We start from the raw sequence: 19691 nt of genomic DNA, 5'->3' as shown, positions 1-19691 counted from the left end.
AGGGCGTGTTCCTCGTCTGGGTGCTCGTTTTCCACCGACCGAGCGCATCTCTCGCTGGCCACCCGAGTGAACCCTGCAGAAGTCTGTAGTTTCTGTCTGTTAGGTGCAGCCCTCCGCAGTGAGTGTGTGTGTGGTTGCAGTTGTGTTTGCTTCTCTGTCCGCGGCGGGAATAGTGCTGGACCCTCCCCACTTCTCTGTCCCTCGCTCCCCACCCCCATCCTCGTTCCCAGACCCTGCCCGCCGCTGCCCACTTCCCAAGACCTGGGGAAAACTGGAGAGTGCCAGCCAGGGGCTCCCTCATTTCTCTCCCTGCACGCTTCTGGCCGTCGCCCACGTGCTTTGTTGTTTGGTACAGGTCATGTCCAAGTCTCTGAAAAAGTTGGTGGAAGAGAGCCGGGAGAAGAACCAGCCGGAAGTGGACATGAGTGACCGGGGTATCTCTAACATGCTGGACGTCAACGGCCTGTGTAAGTTCTCCGGAGGGCCTTCCTCTAGGAGAGGGTGGGTTTATCAGTTTAACAAGTAACTGTTGGTGGCAGTGCGAGACATTCAGATGGTTTCCACCCCAGCTGATGCTTGTAAAGGGCACTTGTCTAGGGCTTAGCTCAGAAAGCTTGCAATCAGATTTGTTCTCTCAGCTGGAAGACGGGCACGAGAGCCAGGTTAAGAATCACACGGACTTGTAGCTGCTGGATCTCATCATTTGTCCATGCTGATTGATGGTTTTGGGGTGGATTTTCCACAGTTTACTAAATAGCCACTTGGTGTTTTTTTTTTTTTTTAATAATTTTTGTTGGAGCATAGCTGATTTATAATGTGCTGGTTTCTGTGTACAGCAAAGTGATTCAGTTATACAGATACGTACACCCACCCTTTTTTAGATTCTGTTCCCATATAAGTCATTATAGAGTACTAAATAGAGTTCTCTGTGCTATACAGTAGGTCCTTATTAGTTGTCTTATACATAGTAGTGAGTATATGTCAAACCCAGTTTCCCAGTTTTCCTCCCCTTCCCCCTTGGGGACATTTTCTACATCTGTGACTCCGTTTTGTAAATAGGTTCATTTGTATCTTTTTTTTTTTGTTTTTTAGATTTCCCATAAGACTTCACTCAGTGTCTATCAATGGTTCACCACAAATCACATTATTTCATTCTCTTTCATGGCAGAGTAGTATTCCATTGTATATATGTATCACATCTTTATCCATTCATTTGTCAATGGACATTTAGGTTGCTTCCATGTCCTGGCTATTATACACAGTGCTGAACATTGTATGCTTTTGAAACATGTTTTTCTCCAGTTATAAGCCCAGGAGCGGGATTGCTGGATCACATGGTAGCTCAATTTTTAGCTTTTTTGCAAGGACCCTCCATACTGTTCTCTGTAGAGCCTCTGTCAATTTACATTCCCACTAGCAGTGTAGGCGGGTTCCCTTTTCTCTACACCCTCTCCAGCATTTATTGTTTGTAGACATTTTGATGCTGGCCATTCTGATCAGCGTGAGGCGATACCTCATTGTAGTTTTGGTTTGCAGTTCTCTAATAATTAGTGATATTGGGCATCTTTTCATGTCACTTGGTTTTTTAATGGGAAATTATTTCTGGATCATTTTCCATTCTTTTTTTCCACATGAAAGTTACATGATAAGTAAGTTAAACATTTCTTGACTCATTATCTTGTTCCGTTTTTTTTCTTCTGACTTCGTTCAGGCTTTTGTTTCTTCTTCCTGTCCTATTGTGCTGTCTTCCTTACGTTCCCTCTTACCTCCACTTTCGCTGCCCTTGTACTGCCCTTAAGTTTTTATTTTGTATTGGAGTATAGCCGATTAATAATGTTGTGATAGTTTCAGGTGGACAGCGAAGGAACTCAATGATACATTTACATGTATCCATTCTCCCCCCAATTCCCCTCCCATCCAGGCTGCCACATAACATTGAGCAGAGTTCCCTGTGCTACACAGTAGGTCCTTTCTGGTTACCCATTTTAAATGTAGCAGAGTATACAGGCCAATCTCAGACTCCCTAACTATCTCTCTCCCCATCCTTCCCCCTAACTGCCCCTGTACTTTAAACACTGTGTTGCTTTCAGTGTTGTTTTCCTGTTACAGGCATCTTATTGCAACTCTCTCCTTTAAACCAGGGATTGCAATCTCAGATGCCTTCAGGTTTGTGCCTTGGACAGAGATCAGAAGGTTGATGTCATTGATATATCTCTATAGAAGGCCAGGGAATGGAAAACTGTAGGTGATTTGCATTCAATAGTCCTTCGGAAGACACCTGCCAGGAAGGTTAGCATCTCAGCCTCCTGTAATGTGTTGACTTCTCAGTCGTGGTGGCTTCTTGGTGGCAGCAACAGAGCAGCAGTCTCAGGTACTGAACTGATTGATGGTTGGGAACATCGATGTTTCCCCTCACTGGCCCTGCCCTGCAGGGTCACAGCGGTCATTGGGCACACGGCAGCGTCAGAAAAAGATGCTGAGGCGCAAGCAGGAGGCCTGGCTCAGCTGTGCCCTTGGCCCCACAGCTCTCTGCTCCTCAGGATGTCTCTCTCATGGGCTTGAAAAAAGGTTGCTCTCACCAGAGGAACTTTGTACTCCTCAGCTTTGAAGAGGGCTCTTTATGTTATATTTGTAAGTCAGGAGAGTGGTGGAGCTATTCCAGTTCAGTTGTTTTATCTCTTTGAAGCCTTGGCTTGTATTGAAGAAGAAAAGATAGCCACTTGTTTCCTGAAAAAGCTGCTTCCGGTGTAATATTAGGTGCTGAAAAGCAAGGTCATTCTTAACATTTTCCCGGAGAAGTCACTTCAGGAAGAGCAAGAGTGCTTCTTGGGGAGTTGAGTGGCAGTGAGTTTGGACACTTCGCCTCCATCCTCTGGAGTGGGCTAGACCTAAGAAGTGACTGCTTTCTGCAAAAAACTCCCTGACTTCTGAAGTCTGGAGGGTCCCAGGATGCCTTCAGGACCCCACCCTCCACTGGGGCTCAGTGGTCAGTATTGTACAGAATGTTTATTCCATGTACTTTAATATCTTAGATATTAAAATATTTGGCATGATCACGTTAGCTGTACTATAAGGATTCCTGTAGTCTTTTGCTTATAAAATTTTGACTGTAATCATGAGGTTTTACTTATTATTTTTTTGAATTTATTTTGTCCGTTCAGTTTGTGGGACCTTACTTCCCCGACCAGGGATTAAACCCAGGCACAGCTGTGAAAATGCCAGGTCCTAACCGCTGAACTGTGGGGGAGGTCCCCAAGGTTTTATGTGCTAGTTACAAGATTGAACCCAGGGAACAGCTTATTTCCATGGACAGAGAATGGTTATTGTATCTCAAGCTTTCCCTTCATCATCTTTTTTAGTTATTATTTTTATTTATTTGTTTTTGCCATACTGTGTGGCATACGGAATCTTAGTTTATGAACAGATCCATGCCCCTGAAGTGGAAGTGCAGAGTCTTAGCCGCTGGACCACCAGGGAAGTCCTGTCTTTGTTATCTTTACTTTTAGTTTCTCTAAGAGCAGGAATTAAGCTTTGAATCTAAGAGTGGCTGTTGTGTACTTATTCTAAGCATAGGAAATCGGCTTTGTTGCTGCTTAGAAAGTTGCCTTATAAACGCAGCACTTTCCTTGCACCAAGGCAGTAAGTTGCCTTTCAAAGATGCAACTTTGGAGTTGAGGTACCAAAAGCTTTCTGATAAGAAAACTTCCTAGGCTGGAGACAGACATCAGCCAGGTTTTAGAGTTTTCTGTCAGTCCAGCTGGTTTCTGGGGATGGTCAGATCTGACCCTGAGAGGCAGACATGGTCCAGTGCTTACAAGTGGGGCCTTGGAGCCGAATAGACTGGGTTCAGATTGTCCATCTTATTACCGTGTTAGAGAAACGACTTAACCTTTCTGAGCCTCGAGTGCCTCCTCATTAGATGGAAACATAAGTGCAGGTGGCACTGGTGGTAAAGAGTCTACCTGCCAGAGCAGGAGATGTAAGAGCTAAGGGTTCGATCCCTAGGTCAGAAGACCGCCTGGAGGAGGGCATGGCAGCCACTCCAGTATTCTCGCCTGGGGAATCCCCATGGACAGAGGAGCCTGGGGGGCTACAGTTCATAGGGTCGCAAAGAGTCGCACACGACTGAAGGGACTTAGCACAGTATAGCCCAAGTACCCACTTGGCACTGGTTTAGACCTGCGTGCATGGCTTCATGTCAAGTGCTTAGCACCGAGCCCAGTACTGAGTACACAGTGACTATTAACTGTTCATACGAATGTCCAGAGAGAGTGTGTAAGCCTCAGATATAACCAGTCCCCGCACAGTCGATGGTCTGAACCAAGAATAGCCCGGTTAGGTAGACAAGGTAAGACATCTGTGTGTGTTGTGTGTTGATGTTTTCTGTGCAGCTTAATGGAATCCGGTGTGTTTTAGCCCTTTGGGTGGGGTTTTCAGGGATTTCCATATACTGTTTCTCTGAAATGATCCCTCATTTTCCTTCTTTTATTTTTTAAACCTTTTATTTTTATGGCCACACCACACAGCATGTGGGATCTTAGTTGCCTGACCAGGGATTGAACCTTCAACCCCTGCAGCGGAAGTACGGAGTCTTAACTACCAGGGGAGTCCCTCATTTTATTTCTTTTCCTTTTTTATACTGCATGGTATGTAATCACACACGTTCTCCTTAAAGCTTCCAGGAGGAATGGTATAATTTTGTACTTTTTATTAAAGAGATTTCATGAGGAAACTCTCTCCCATGCAGCAACTCTTCACCTGGATGATAAAGTTACTCTTGAAGGGCTCTGTAATCAGTTTCCTGGAAGTCTCAGGAGCCAGACAGACTGTTTTTCATTTCTTTTAAGACTTTTGTGACTTTTTAATCTCTTCACATTTGTTGCATTCTGGGTGTCAGACTTTTATCAGGTTTTTTTTTTTTCTCCACCCCAGCTAGGACTTAAATATCTCTCAGATAAATTTTAAAAGAAAAAATTCAACCACCTGTGAGGGAATTGTTTTTCTAAAGGAGTCTACAAAAGAATCAACAGATGTAATCCTGGCTTGGTTATCTGGAGGAGTTGTTAACCCAGGAATGTGGTACCTGTTGGGGATTTTCATCGTGATAGGACTATTTAACATTTATTTATTTTTTACTTTTACATTTTGTCTGAGACATTGGCATACAGGATCTTAGTTCCCTGACTTGGGATTGAACCTCTGCCCCCAGCCGTGGAAGCATGCAGTCCTAACCACTGCACTACCGGGGAATTCTTAGTATTTAAAAATGTGTTTTATCTATGATGGTGTAAAAACTGCAAAACAGCATCTCTTTAGTTTCTGAGATTCTCGGTGGTGGCCTCGCCCAGCTAGTCTCGCTGTCACAAATCCTGGGAAAGGTGAGGTGGGCCCACAGAGCGTGACAAGTCAGCAGCGAAATAGGTGACCACACATGGCAAGTGCAGGGCCACAGACACTGAAGGAGTCGCTGAGGGGGCAGCAGGGCATTTCACAGGATTTTGATTGTGATGGGCTTGGGTCTGTTGAGCATAAGAGGTAGATATCAAAACCATTGGCAGGTTTTCAGTTAATAATTAAAATATTATTTGCCATCCAGGATTGAGTGTATTTTTTTCATGATGGACAGTATGTAAATCGAGTCTCTCTGGGACTTTCTTCCTTACTGATGCTCTAAATTATTCAGTGATGAATTAATACATGCTCTTCTGAGAAAACTATAGGCTGTTTAATAGATCAGAAGTAGATTGTCACCGTAAGAAACCATAACGTCCACTGCTTTGCGTTTTTGCTGCTGCTGCTAAGTCGCTTCAGTCATGTCCGATTCTTAGCGACCCCATGGACTGCAGCCAACCAGGCTCCTCCATCCATGGGATTTTCCAGGCAAGAGTACTGGAGTGGGGTGCCATTGATTGTGAAAACCAGTGCTAGAACTGACAAGAATAGTACTTGAAAACCAGACCCCATCTCTCCCTTCCCTAAATGTACATGAGCCTGGTTTAAAGAAAACCTAGTCTAAATATAATAAGATCCACTATCATAGAGCAGAAGCTAGAGATGATATTTTTACATTGCATAAAGGTCTGTTGCTTCTTTGAATAACAAGTCTGCACAGGTTGGTTGGTTTGTTTCGGCCAAAGAGCATAAAAATGTTGCAAGAGCAGTCCATGTAGAGCACGTGCGTGGCCAGTAGGGGGCAGTGCCGAGCCTCTGCATTTTGCTCCAGGTCCCTCAGAAGACTAAATACGGCCTCTCCTGCCCCAGTGTCCCCTGCCACCTGGGCACTCGCTTCCTCCCTCCTCATCACGTCTCTTTCTTCAGGTCAGGAGATCCGTTCGTTTATGTCACTTGATCTGTGAAGCTCATGCTTTGAGAAACCTCCAGGCAGTTTGTTATGAACTGTCTGGCCCAGAGCATTGTCGATGCTGGCTTGTGCACTGCCTTGTGGACCTGGAGTCTCCTCTGACAGCACAGAGTCTTCTGGACAGAGAGCTGCTGATCAGTCAGCATGTTTCCCAGTGAAAGATGGGGGCGAAATGGAATTTGCTGGGTCCCCTTCGGGCAGATTTCATCAGTGTGTGATGCTAAACAGTGTAAAACACTGTTTTGGATTTATGGCGTCAATAAAGCTCAAAAGATAAATGATAGCATAACATCGTCTGCTTTATTAGTCTGCTAGGGCCACCATAGGGATACTTTGGCCACTGGATGCGAAGAGCCGGCTCACTGGAAAAGACCCTGATGCTGGGAAAGATTGAAGGCAGGAGGAGGAGGGGATGACAGAGGATGAGATTGTTGGATGGCATCACTGACTCAATGGACATGAGTTTGAGCAAACTCCGGGAACTAGTGAAGGACAGGGAAGCCCAGTGTGCTGTAGTCCATGGGGTCACAGAGAGCTGAACACGACTTAACAGCAGCAACAGGCCTACCTTGTAGCACACTGCAGACTAAGGGGCTTCAGCAACAGACGGTGACTGTTCTTAGTTTTGGAGGCCAGAAGTCTCAGGTGGTAGTGTCGGCAGGGTTGGTTTCTTCTGAGGCCTTTCTCCTTTGCAGACAGCTACCTTCAGTCTGTGGCCTCTGCTGACATGGGCTCCTGGACCCTCTCTGTGTCCACTTCCTGTGCCCGAGACGATGCCATTCAACTTGGATTATGGCCTACCTTAGTGGCTTCGTTACTTCATCACGCTTTGAAAGTTCTGACTCCAAATACAGTCTCAGGGTCAGGGCTTCACCAGAGGACTTTGAAGGGCCACCATCAGCCCACCACATCTGCATCAGAGGTTCTGAGTGGCACACACGTGAGTGCTTCTCACATCAGCCTCTGGTGTGGATGGTGATCGTCAGTGTTTCACACACGAGCAGACAGAAGGTTGAGAAAATCCCAGCCTCACACGTTACACACACCTGGGTGTGTCTAACAGCTGTGTTCTGCAAACTTGTGCTGTGTGGCTCAGGCCTTAAGGAATGGTGGCTTCCAGGGTTAAGCTGGACTGGCGGGGCTTACCTCATGCCAGTCAGTTTCAGAATTCTTTAAAAACACTGTCCTAGGGACTGTATTGGTGTAAGAGCAGACATGTAGACCAGTGGAATAGGAGAGTCCAGAAATAGATTGTGGCATTAAGAAACAAAAAGCATCAAGAGAGAGGGGATATATGTGTACTTAAAGCTGAGTCACTTTGTTGTATAGCAGAAACACAACATTGTAAGGCAGTTAGTTATCCTCCAATTAAAAAAGCAAACACTGTGTTAGGCCAAGAAAATGCATCATTCTTGCAACCCTCCAGCTTGCAGGACTCGAACTGTCGAAGAAAACAGTAGAAGCAACTTTGTCCCTGTCTGGTCAGGGTTAATTCTGAACCTCCTAGTTTCTTAAGGCTTTTGTGAAAAGCTGTTATTCTTGATTGCATTTAACAGTCACATATGAGTTGTTTTTTTTTTTTTTTTAAACTATGTGCTAATTCATTTTTTCTGTCTTCATATATCACAGTAGAATAAACCTGGGTTGCATGAATTAGTAACTGTAGTTGCAGTTTACCTGTTATTCATCAAGAGCCTTTTCACTTAATATGTTTCTGTGCGTATGCATTAACGGTGCCTCCAGACTCAGAACAGTTCTTAAGCGTAAAATGGGCTAATGAGAGGCACACCTCAGACCAGGTAGTGAATTGGAGGGGGTCTTGGACGCTTGGTTTTTCAGAGCATAGTGCAGAAATAGGCAGAAATTGGTGACACAGTTTGCAACCTCAGTATCTAAATGGTTGTTGTGCAAATATTTGCATAGACAAGACAAGTTGATTTTTTAGAGCTGTGAATATTTCCATCTTCAGGCTTTGTAAAAGATGCCTATGCAGCCTATTATGTATTCTTCAAGTTGTACACTCTTTGCTAGAAGGATAAAAATAATAGGTAACTGAAGCTATATACATGAGTGTATTAATCCATACACGCGCACACTGCTTACCACATGCTGGGCATTGTGTGCAGCTCTGCATATAGATTATTTCTTTTTTTAATATTGTTTGGCTTTGCTGAGTCTTTGTTGGACACACAGGATCTTTGATCTTAGTTGCAGCATGTGGGATCTCATTCCCTGACTAGGGATCATACCCAGGCCACCTGCACCGGGAGAGAAGTCTTTGTCACTGGATCACCAGGAGGTCCCTGGATTATTTCTCTTAAACCCCACAGCTCCATTAGGATTGTTGTCATCATCGTCATTGTTCTCACTATCCAGTTTGCAGCTGAGGGCCCAGAGATTTCCAGAGCTTCAGCATGCTAGTAAGTGTTTGAGTATTAGTACACTAATAAGTAGTAGACTTGAAGCCAGGCAGTCAGACTTCCGAAGCTGTGCTGTAGCTCATGCTTTCTGCCTCTCTGATGTCACGAACATTTTCCAGAGTCAGGTGCACATACAAAGATGAAACCACTAATTCCGCAAGTGTCCACTGAGTTCCTGTGGGCTCCGGAAGCTGCCTCCCTGACCTGTATGGGCTGCTGATTCCGTATCCATCGAGGAATGTATTCAGGGATCTGACCTTCCCATGCTCCAGCAGACTGGGCTCAGGAAACAGCAGTCTTCTTCCTCCCCAGACACACATTGTTTTTTTAAAAAGCTCCACTTCAAATGCCTTAATCAGAGTGTTCCTGTAGGTAACTGCACACGTGACCGTACAGCGTGACAGACTTCAAACCAAGAGACTGAAGGCGATTGGCACCTCCTGACTCTTGAGAGTCAAGACGGTCCTGACTCTTGACAGTGTAGATTTCCTTTGCCAGTTGATTGGCATCACTCAGAGGAAGGAGAGCTTACAGTGCGATCTCCGCTCTTTGGTTCTCATGCTCGGCATCTTGTTCACGAGGTTCATTTGTGTCATGATGCTGGTTAACAGATCCGGGGTGTGACAGCCTCAGTTCCCGCCTCTGTTCTGCTGCTGTTGGCTCCCAGGCTAGGGCTGGCACCAGTACTGCTGCTGTGGCCGTGTCAGCACACGTGTTCCTTTCTGTTGGTCACAGGTTAGGGCTGGAGTTTCTGGGTCCTGGGGTGTGCCCTTGGACACTCTTTAAAATGTAAGCAAGGGTCCCAAATATGGGGGAAACATTTGAAACATAAATGACAGGCAAAGGCTTAATAACATTCCTTTTTTATTGGAGTGTAATTGCTTTATAATGTGTTGGTTTCTCGGAAATGAATCAGCCATATTTGTACATATATATATATATATATATATATATATATATATTTATCCCATCCCACCCCTCTAGGTCACCCACAGAGCACCAAGCTGAGTCCCCTGTGGCATATAGGAGCTTCCCACCAGCTATCTGGTTTACACATGGTAGTGTATTGTATGTCAATGCCACTCTCTCAATTCATCCCACCATCTCCTTCCCCACTCCTGTGTCTGCTATATAAAAATTAAAATACTTAAAGACTTTGTACTGGTGGGTCCAGTTCAAATACAACACTGCAAGGCCTTTACTGAACTTCTTCAATACTGTGTGTCTACTTTTCTTCCACTCGGAGAATTCTGATTCTCAAGGATGCTAATGATGTTAGACTATCTCACAGTTAGTACCTTTTTGGTACCTTACACACAATTGGGCAATTACACACAATTAACAATGCTGATACTGCCACCAAGATACTGCTGGAAACAGTTGTTTCCTGCATATTCTCTCCCCATTCTCCGTTTTTAAAAAAATAAAAACAACCATACTTCATTTTTTACAACAGTTTTCCCTGTTATTAAACCTCCACAGTTTCCCCTGTTGTTAAAATCTGGCATTGAAGTGGTACTTTTGTTACAGTTGGTGAAGCAGCATTGATTTATTATTAACTAAAATTTGCAGTTTACATTGTTGTCTGCTCTCTGCGTTGTAACACGTGATGGCTTTAAAAAATTTATTAGAATATAGTTGCTTTACAGTGTGGTGTTTCTGCTGTACAGCAAATGAATCATCTGTATGGCCCAGCAGTCCTATTCCTGGGGATGTGCCTGGAGAAAACATAGTCCAAAAGAGACATGCCCCCCGGTGTTCACTGCAGCACTGCTCACGATACCCAGGACACGGAAGCAACCTAAGTGTCCATCAGCAGAGGAATAGATAAAGATGTGGTACATATATGCAGTGGAATATTCAGCCATAAAAAGAATGAAATCGTGCCATTTGCAGGGATGTGGGTGGACCTAGAGATGGAGTGAAATAAGCCAGAAAGAGAGAAGCAAACATCGTTTATTACTGCATATGTGTGGAGTCTAGAATAATTGAACAAATGAACCTATTTGCAAAGCAGAAACACAGACACTTAGTGGCTTTTCACAGATTCATAGTGTCCTCTGGAGTAGTTCCACTGCCCTGAATACCCTTTGTGGTTCCCCCCTCCCCCTTCCTACTTACCTGACACCGAACCCCAGGCAATCACTGAAATTTTACATCTCTATAGTTTTGCATTTTCTAGAATGTGACATAGTTGAAGCCGTGTAGTACGTAACCTTTAAAGAAAGGCTTCTTTGCCTTAGTCATGTTCATTTCAGGTTCTTCTGTGTCTTGGCTTGGCTTGCTAGCTTGTATGTTTTTAGTATTGACTACAGTTCGGTTGTCTGGACGCACCACGCCTTGCTTGTCCTCCCACCTGTTGAAGGACATCTTGGTTGCTTTCCAGTTTTGTCTGAGAAAAGCTGCTATAAACATGCATGTGCAGATTTTTGTGAGAACGTGGTTCTTTGGCTCCTTTGGATAAACGCGAAGGAGCACAACTGCTGGGTTGTATGGTAAGAATATGCTTGGTGTCGTAAGAAACCAACACACGGACTTCCAAGGAGCTGAGCCATTTCACACATACGTCCCCCAACCACGAATAAGAGTTCCTGTTGCTCCACATCCTTCTCAATATTTGGTGTTCTCAGTGTTCTTGATTTTGGCCATCCTAATAGACTTGTAGCAGTATCTTGAAAGGTTGTTGCTGAACCACGAAAGACGCTGGGATTCTTGGCCTCCGGAAGAGAAGAACTTAATCCGGGGCCAGAGACGAGGCTTGATCACTCGGAGCTTTTGTGTAATAACGTTTTATTTTAAGTGTAAAAGAGATAGAGAAAGCTTCTGACACAGACATCAGAAGGGGGATGGAGAGTGCCCCTCCTCTAGTGTTAGCAAGGGAGTTATATACTTTTTAATTAGTCATTACAATGAATGAAAAGGATGTCTCAAAAGTTTGTGACAATTTTACCAGACCCACTCCCATGATTTACATTTCAGGATAACAAGATGAGAATTTTAACAATAGAAGGATCGTACCAGACCCACTCCCATAATATACATTCTAAGATATCAGGATTAGTCAGAAGGGTTTCAGGAGGCGAAGACTGTCCCCCAGCAGGATACGTTGTTGTCGTGTAATCCCTGGTACAGAGTTTAAACTGAGTTGTGTAACTGACTAAGACTAGAGAATGTAGAGGAAAAAAATCTGTCCTGTTCTCCTTGAGAACTCCAGATCCCTGTCTCCACTTGGAGCGCCCCAGACCTCTTTCTCCTTGCGGACCCTGCGCTTCTTAGCAATCCGCCTAGGAGTTGACTCTCTGAATCTCATTGTTCAGTGGGCCGTTCTCTCATGGCAGGTGATGGGGAAAACCTTTTCATATATTTGCTTGCCATCTGTTCATCTTCTTTGTGGTGTCTATTAAGGTCTTTGGCCTTTTTTTTTTTTTTTTTGAGTGAAGTCTATTTTGTGTAGGTTTTCTTTTCTGTTATGCTTTACATTATTATTTTTGATTGAAATGTAGTTGATGTACAATAGTTGTTTCAGGTGTAGTGTTTCGTGACCTGATACTTGCATAGAGTATGAATCGTGGCCCATTTTTTCATTGGGTGGTTTGCTTTCTTATTGTTTAAAATTTCTTGATGTATTTTACAAAGACGTCCTGTATCAGATACGTGTTTTGCAAAAACTTTTGTCTCAGTCTGTGGCTCTCCTTTCCATTTTATTAACACTGTCTTTTACAGAGGAGAAGTGTTTTTTTTATAAATTCCTAGCCAGTTAACACACCTTTTTTCTTTCTTTCTTTTTTTTTTTTTCCTGATAATTCTTTTAGTGTTGTATCTAAGACATTATTTCCAGGTCAAGGACTGCCTAGATTTTCCCTCTAGGACTTTATGCTTTTACATTTTACATTTAAGAGAGTGAACCACTTTGAGTTAATATTTCTCGAAGTTAAAAGTTTTGTGTCTAGGTTCTTTCTTCTCTTTTTCTTCTTATATAGATGTCAAGTTCCAGCACCATTGGTTGAAAACATTTTCCTTTTCCCATTGAATTGCCTTTGCTCCCTTGTCAGAGACCAGTTGCTTTTATCTGTGTGAGTCTACTTCCTGGCTCTGTAATGTTTCGTTGGTCTGTTTTCTCACCCATTGTTGGCTGTGGCTATATACAGTAAGTTTTGTGTTGGGATGTGACAGTTTTCTGAGTTTTTCTTTTTCAGTATTTTATTGGCTACTTGGAGCCTTTTGCCTTTCCATATCACTCTTAGGATTAGTTTGCTGACATTCATAAAATAAATGTGCTGTGATTTTCCTTGGGGTTGGTTGCACTGACTCTTTAGATCAAGTTAGAAAGAATTGATTGGCTAGGGTGGTTGCAGTCCTCCTGTCACAGGTCTGGCTGCCCTGGGTACCAGCCTCCAGAAGTCATCTCATTAACATAACAAAGCTTCCTTGCTCTGTCACTTAGGAAATTCCACAGGCCCAGTACCTGGTACCTGTACTGGTTCATGGCCTGAGGATTGGGGACCCCTGGCTTAAAGAATTTAAAAAATGTTTTCTCCTTCACAGCGCAGCTTAGGATGAGTATGCCTCTCTGCTCCTAGTAGCCTTCAAGGATCTCCACTTCCTTCTGTTCCTTTCTCCATGCCACACAGGGCGATGTCTGCATCTGCTGGCTCAGAGCTGGGCAGCCAGCACTCAGAGGGCTTAGCAAACCTCCTGCCCTGAGGGTCTTGGTCTGGAAGGGACATGTGTCCCTTTCACTCAGGCTCCCTTGGTAAGAACCCACCACCCAGGAACTTGTGTCTTTCATGCTCATCAGATACAGCCCTCAGTTCAGTATCTCTAATCATTTTGAATGTCTGAAACATGTACTCTGGTAGATTGCTCAGGAGCACTCAAGAGGACAGTATCATCAGTGAAAGTGTTAGTCATTCAGTCGTGTCCGACTCTTTGCAGTCCCATGGACTGTAGCCCACCGGGTTCTTCTGTCCATGGGATTCTCCAGACAAGAATACTGGAGTGGGTAGCCGTTTCCTTCTCCATGGGATCTTCCCAACCCAGGGACTGAACCAAGGTCTCCAGCATTGCAGGCGAGATCTTTACCATTTAAGCCACCAGGGAAGCATAATCACCAGCATTGTGCTTATTGACTAAAGTTTGGGCCTTTTTACTTAGAAGTCAGCCTTAACTGAGACTCATAATTTATTTCTTGGAGTATTGTTAGTGTCTTATCCTGTTTTTTTTTTGTGTGTGTAAAGCCTTGCTGTCTAGAAGTCTGATGATCTGATTTTATTTTCTTATGTCTTTTTTTCCTAGATGCTGGAAAGATTTTTTTTTTTTTTTAACCTCAAGTCCAGGCGTTCTCTTTTGGACATCTTAAAATGATATACAGTCTTCTGTTTGTGGCTATTTGCTGGATTTGTTTGTCTTGTAGAAAAGTACTGCTGCTGCTGCTGCTAAGTCACTTCAGTCGTGTCCGACTCTGTGCGACCCCATAGACGGCAGCCCACCAGGCTCCCCCGTCCCTGGGATTCTCCAGGCAAGAACACCGGAGTGGGTTGCCATTTCCTTCTCCAATGCAGGAAAGTGAAAAGTGAAAGTGAAGTTGCTCAGTCATGTCCGACTCTTAGCAACCCCATGGACTGCAGCCTACCAGGCTCCTCCATCCATGGGATTTTCCAGGCAAGAGTACTGGAGTGGGGTGCCATTGCCTTCTCCCATAGAAAAATACAGTCAGAATTAATCAGATTCTCGTTTGGAGATGGCTTGTAAAGAGTCTTCTCTATTTCCTAGAGCTGAAACTGTGAGCAGGCTGTCTAACTTCTCTGGATCTCCTTTCCCTCACCCAAAAAATTGGGAAGGAGGCAGAGAATAATAGTGCTATATCTGTTAGGGTTACTGTGAGGAATAAAAGTGAAAAGTGAAAGTGAAGTCACTCAGTTGTGTCTGACTCTTTGTGACCCTGTGGACTGCAGCCTACCAGGCTCCTCCATCCATGGGATTTTCCAGGCAAGAGTACTGGAGTGGGGTGCCATCTCCTTCTCCAGGGGATCTTCCTGACTCAGGGATCAAACCCGGGTCTCCCACATCGCAGACAGACGCTTTACCCTGTAAGCCACTGAGGAAGCCCTATTCCTACTGTGATGACTAAATGAGGTAATAAAATTCTTAGAACCATGGCAGCACATGTTAAGTGTTTGATAAACATTCTTGTCATGACTACTTTAACATTTTTGATTCTCACAAGTGGTGATTCAGTGCCCAGCATAACACATTGATATAGGAAGTACGGTGGCTCAGTCGGAGAAAGGATCTGCCTGTAATGCATAAGAACCAGATTCGATTCCTGGGTCGGGAAGATCCCCTGGAGAAGGAAATGGCAACCCACTCCAGTATTCTTGCCTGGGAAATCCCATGGACTGAGAAGCCTGAAAAAAACCTTCCAACATTTCCTTTTTAATGGGAGTTTGTAATCAGCTTACCTCCTTAAGGTGCTGCTCATCTGCCTGTATCACAGGTTTTTGTTTTTTGAGATGAACAAAGGAAATTAATTCATTTATTTTTAAAAATTTCAAATATTTGTTGGAGTACAGTTGCTTCACCGTGCTGTGGTAGCTTCTGCTGTATAGCAGAGTGGACCAGCTGTGTGTGTGCGTGCACCCCTCCCTTTAGGACGTCCTTCCCATTCCAGTCACCGCAGAGCGCTGAGTAGGGCTCCCTGTGCTGCACAGTAGGCTCTCATTAGTAATCTAGTGTTTAATGGTGTCAGCAGTGTGCATGGGTCAGTCCCATTCTCCCAGTTCCTCCCAACCCCGCTTCCTCCTTGCTGTCCATACATTTGTTTTTCTCTTTCTGACTCACCTCGCTCTGCATGACAATCTCTAGGTCCATTCACATCTCTGCAGATGAGCCAGTTTCATTCCTTTCTATGGCTGATACGCCGCTGAGCAACCTAAAGGTGCATCAGTGGAAGAGTGGATAAAGATGTGGCATGTATAGACAATGTGTCATAGGTTTTTGTTACCTCCCCTTATTACAGACCTCCCTGGTGGCTCAGACGGTAAAGTGTCTGCCTGTAATGCGGGAGACCCGGCTTCGATCCCTGGGTCGGGAAGATCCTCTGGAGAAGGCAATGGCAACCCACTCCAGTACTCTTGCCTGGAAGATCCCATGGACGGAGGAGCCTGGTGGGTTACAGTCCATGGGGTCCCAAAGAGTTGGACATGACTGAGCGACTTCACTCTCACTTTTCCTGTTATAAACTCCTTGAGGACAGTAACTATGTCTTCATGCATTTTCTATCTCTGTCAACACCAACCAAATACAGTGCCTTGCAAACAGTTTGTAATTCACAGAGCGTTTATTCATATCACCCTACACATCCCCTGAGAGCAATAAATAACTGTGTACTTGTATTTTCCTCTTTAATTCTCCTGGGCATTTTTGAATTTAAAGTTTTTCTTTGTCTTTGTTCCTGAAGGAGAGACTTTAAGGTGATGTGTTTGGACGGGAAGGATGTCGGCTCTGCCTTGTCAGTAACACAGTGCTCTGGGTCTAGCATCTTTTGACTTAATGTCCCTGTAGACACAAAAGCCTCAGTCAGTGACCATCTTATGGGGATTCTCAGTACATGTGAATTCTCTGCTCTTATTTATGTATAGAATGAGATGTCACATTTAAAAAATCATCAGATAAATTGCTTTCTGTTGAGTGAAAAAGCAAGTCATTGTGGTTGAGGGACCCTTTATCTGTAAATAAGACTCAGTCTTGTAACCAGTTTTGAAAACTTAGCTACAAAAACACTTCTACCTCGCTGCAGTATTTAGTTGTGAGGTCAAGGAAAGCTTTTATACCATGGATTTTTTTTTCTGAAGTTTTAAATTATGAACAAAATTCAAAGGAATACTTCTTAGGATTCTGGGTGTGTGGATGAATATGGTATTTAAACTATATCTTGGTATCAAATATTTTATCGTCTGTCTTTACTTAAATACATCGTCAGAAGCTGCATATTTAAGAAGATCTGAATCTGCATCCTTCTGCCAGGGGTGAAATAACTTAAGCATGTGACATGGGCAGGCATTTTAATCACACATTGTGGAGACTTGGGACCCAAAGTGGTCAGAACAGCCTTTTGGATCATCCTGTATTTTCAGTTCAAATGGATTCTTCTTTTCCGTCAACCACTTTGGGAGGAATCGAAGGAATAGGATCTCCTGTTTGCAGTGTAATCTACAGAGCTGCACTGAATTTGAAGGGTGTCCCCCTGGGATTGTAAAACAAGTCAAAAGTGACCCTCTCTGAGCATCTCAGGGAGGGTACAGCTGTTCTCCCAGCGCAGTATTTGATCCCTCAAGAGTCATCAAAAAGGGGTAGACTACTTGTCTTCTGGTGGTAGCTGTGTTTTTCTGATTGCTTCCATGGGGAATGCAGCTGGTGAAATGAGCTGATGGTTACAGTCCAGTTTTTGGTGACCAGTGTTCCAGAATTGTTCATTGGGAACCAGCCAGTGAAAGGCGCTCAGTTGTGTCTGACTCTTTGCAACCCCATGAACTATACAGGCCATGGAATTCTCCAGGCCAGAATACTGGAGTGGGTAGCCATTCCCCTTCGCCAGGGGATCTTCTCAACCCAGGGGTTGAACCCAAGTCTCCCGTGTTGGGGGCAAATTCTTTACCAACTGAGCCACCACGGAAGCCCTCTAAGAATACTGGAGTGGGCAGCCTGTCCCTTCTGCAGCAGATCTTCCCGACTCAGGAATGGAACCGGGGTCTTCTGTACTGCAGGCGGATTCATTGCCAGCTCAGCCACCGAGAGGCCCAGTTCTGGCCTTCGACAGGGCGGCACAAACTGTCACGTCCTGTGTCACTGCGTGCGTTTCCAAGTTAGGCTGTGTTTTTTCCTCTGGATATAAATGTCATTCTGTGAAGCTGGAACTTTTTAAACCTTTCTAAAGTGCCACCAGAGGAATAATTTGCTCCTGATCTGCCAGGCTGAAAGCTGGAGAGACAGTTTCCAGTGTGGCACATCTCTGTGATTTGTTGGATTGTTTTGAAAGCAGGTCTGCCATGTCATCATCTGGTGCTGTAGATTTCATCCTGCTTATATTTCTCTTACGCTGTCTACTAGATGATGAAGGGAAAAAAGCTGAACCTATTTGAAATAATATCTGCTTCCATGCATTATCCAGACATGATGATTCTTTGTCTAGGAGTGTTGGCTAGTCCTTTGATTGTTCTGAATGTAGTCCATTATAATGCTGGCTGGCCCACCTGGTCCTGCACCTTCCTTGTTTTTCATTTCTTTGCTCAGATAAGGCTAGAACTGCTTCCATAAGCTCCAAGTTCTGTATGTCTTCCACGTCCAGTTCTGTATTCTCTGTTGCCTAAATTGAGGGACTGTGTGGCTTATCATTCAAACCAGGACACTTTTGAGAGGGACACTGGGCATAATCCAGGACTGTCCCAATCTAATGAGGATGTATGCTTGACATTGATGCTTCTGTTTGTTTTTTATTTCTTTCGCGTATTTATTTTTATTTAAAAATTTTTTTACTGTGGTATAGTTGCTTTATCGTATTCGTATCTACTGTATAGCAAAGTAATCAGCTGTGTGTATACATATATCTCCTCTTTTTTAAATTTTAATTTCTTTTCCATTGAGATCAACACAGAGCACTGAGTAGAGTTCCCTGAGCTATATACCATGTATAAAATAGTATACTGGGTATAAAATGGTATACTATGTATACAGTAGTTGTCTGTTTTGCACATAATAGCGTATGCATGTCAGTCCTAATCTCCCATTCACCCCACTCTGCCTCTCCCCCTTGGTGTCCACACATGTGTTCTCTGCATCTGACATTACTTCTCAGAGATCTCCATGGCAGACACCGTTGCCATGCTGATCGTGCCTGGTAAATGTCCAGTCCATGAGTGCCTGCGTGGCTCTCTGATGGAAGTTATTGAAACAGCCAGTTTTTCTTTGATCATTTAGCACTTTCTGGCCGATTCCATCCTTGGCCGGAGAATAAGCCATCATCAGTCACACACACAGCACCGGCTATCTAGCCCTTCTCCACCCCTTCACCTTCAAACAGCCCTCTCCCCGCAATTCTCTTCCCCACACGTTCATTTTGGCCTGATACAGAGTTCACCCACGTACCACTTCTTTTCTTTTTGTTTGTTTGTCTTTTTAAAATTTGCTCTTTTTTGTTTTTATTTTATATTGGAGTATATTGGAGTTGCTTTACAAAGGTGTTAGTTTCGGGTGTACAGCAAAGTGATTCAGGTATACATACACATGTATCTCCACTCTTATTTGGATCCTTTTCCCTTCTATGTCATTATGGAGTATTGATTAGAGTTCCCTGTGCTATATAGTAGGTCCTTATTAGTTACCATTTTATAGTAGTAGTATGTATATAATCAGTCCCAGTCTCCCAGTTGATTCCTTCCCTACCCACATACCATTTCTAAAGGCTAGAGATAGAGTGAGAGCCAGGGCACGGCAGCGTTAACTATATGCCAGCACATTTTCTCAGTTATTTAGTTGGCTTTGGAAGTCTGTTCTACTTTGAAAATGCCTGGGCAAAACACGGTTCAGTATTGCTTTAGGACCTTTAATGATAATTTGCCGTCACTGTTCTGGTGCCACTGCTTCCGGACAGTGTATGGCTTAGTAGGACCCGAAGCTAGGGTCTCCCTGCCCTGGGAGATTTCCTAGTGTGTGAGTAAGTAGCAGGGCAGCTCAGTGGGGAGACCTGATTCCATTTTGCCCACATGATTGACTGGGGTGGCTTTTGCACTTTTAAATAACCCATTCTATTTTGGTAGACCTTTTCTCCCTTCTTTGTAGCCAGTGCAGTGTCAGTATAAGGCCCACAGTGGACTCTGCGTAGCCAAGTGGAGGGGAGTGGCAGCTGCTTGAAT

The 19691-nt window shown here is 44.1% G+C and overlaps 1 protein-coding gene across 4 annotated transcripts in view; it reads left to right on the top strand.

Annotated features, from left to right (window-relative positions):
• Positions 1–19691, top strand: part of RSU1 (Ras suppressor protein 1) — a 211504-nt gene continuing 191813 nt past the window's right edge. For 3 of the 4 annotated variants that reach the window (XM_012188073.5, XM_042229598.1, XM_042229599.2), the window contains exons 1-2: positions 1–118; positions 356–467. In XM_012188073.5, coding sequence (XP_012043463.1) covers positions 359–467 — 109 coding nt within the window. In that variant the 5' untranslated portion in view covers positions 1–118; positions 356–358. 4 annotated transcript variants of the gene reach the window in all.

Source organism: Ovis aries, chromosome 13 (genome assembly GCF_016772045.2).
Source record: "Ovis aries strain OAR_USU_Benz2616 breed Rambouillet chromosome 13, ARS-UI_Ramb_v3.0, whole genome shotgun sequence".
NCBI lineage: Eukaryota > Metazoa > Chordata > Mammalia > Artiodactyla > Bovidae > Ovis > Ovis aries.
Note: the sequence above shows the minus strand (reverse complement) of the source record. Positions and strands in the feature narration are given on the sequence as shown.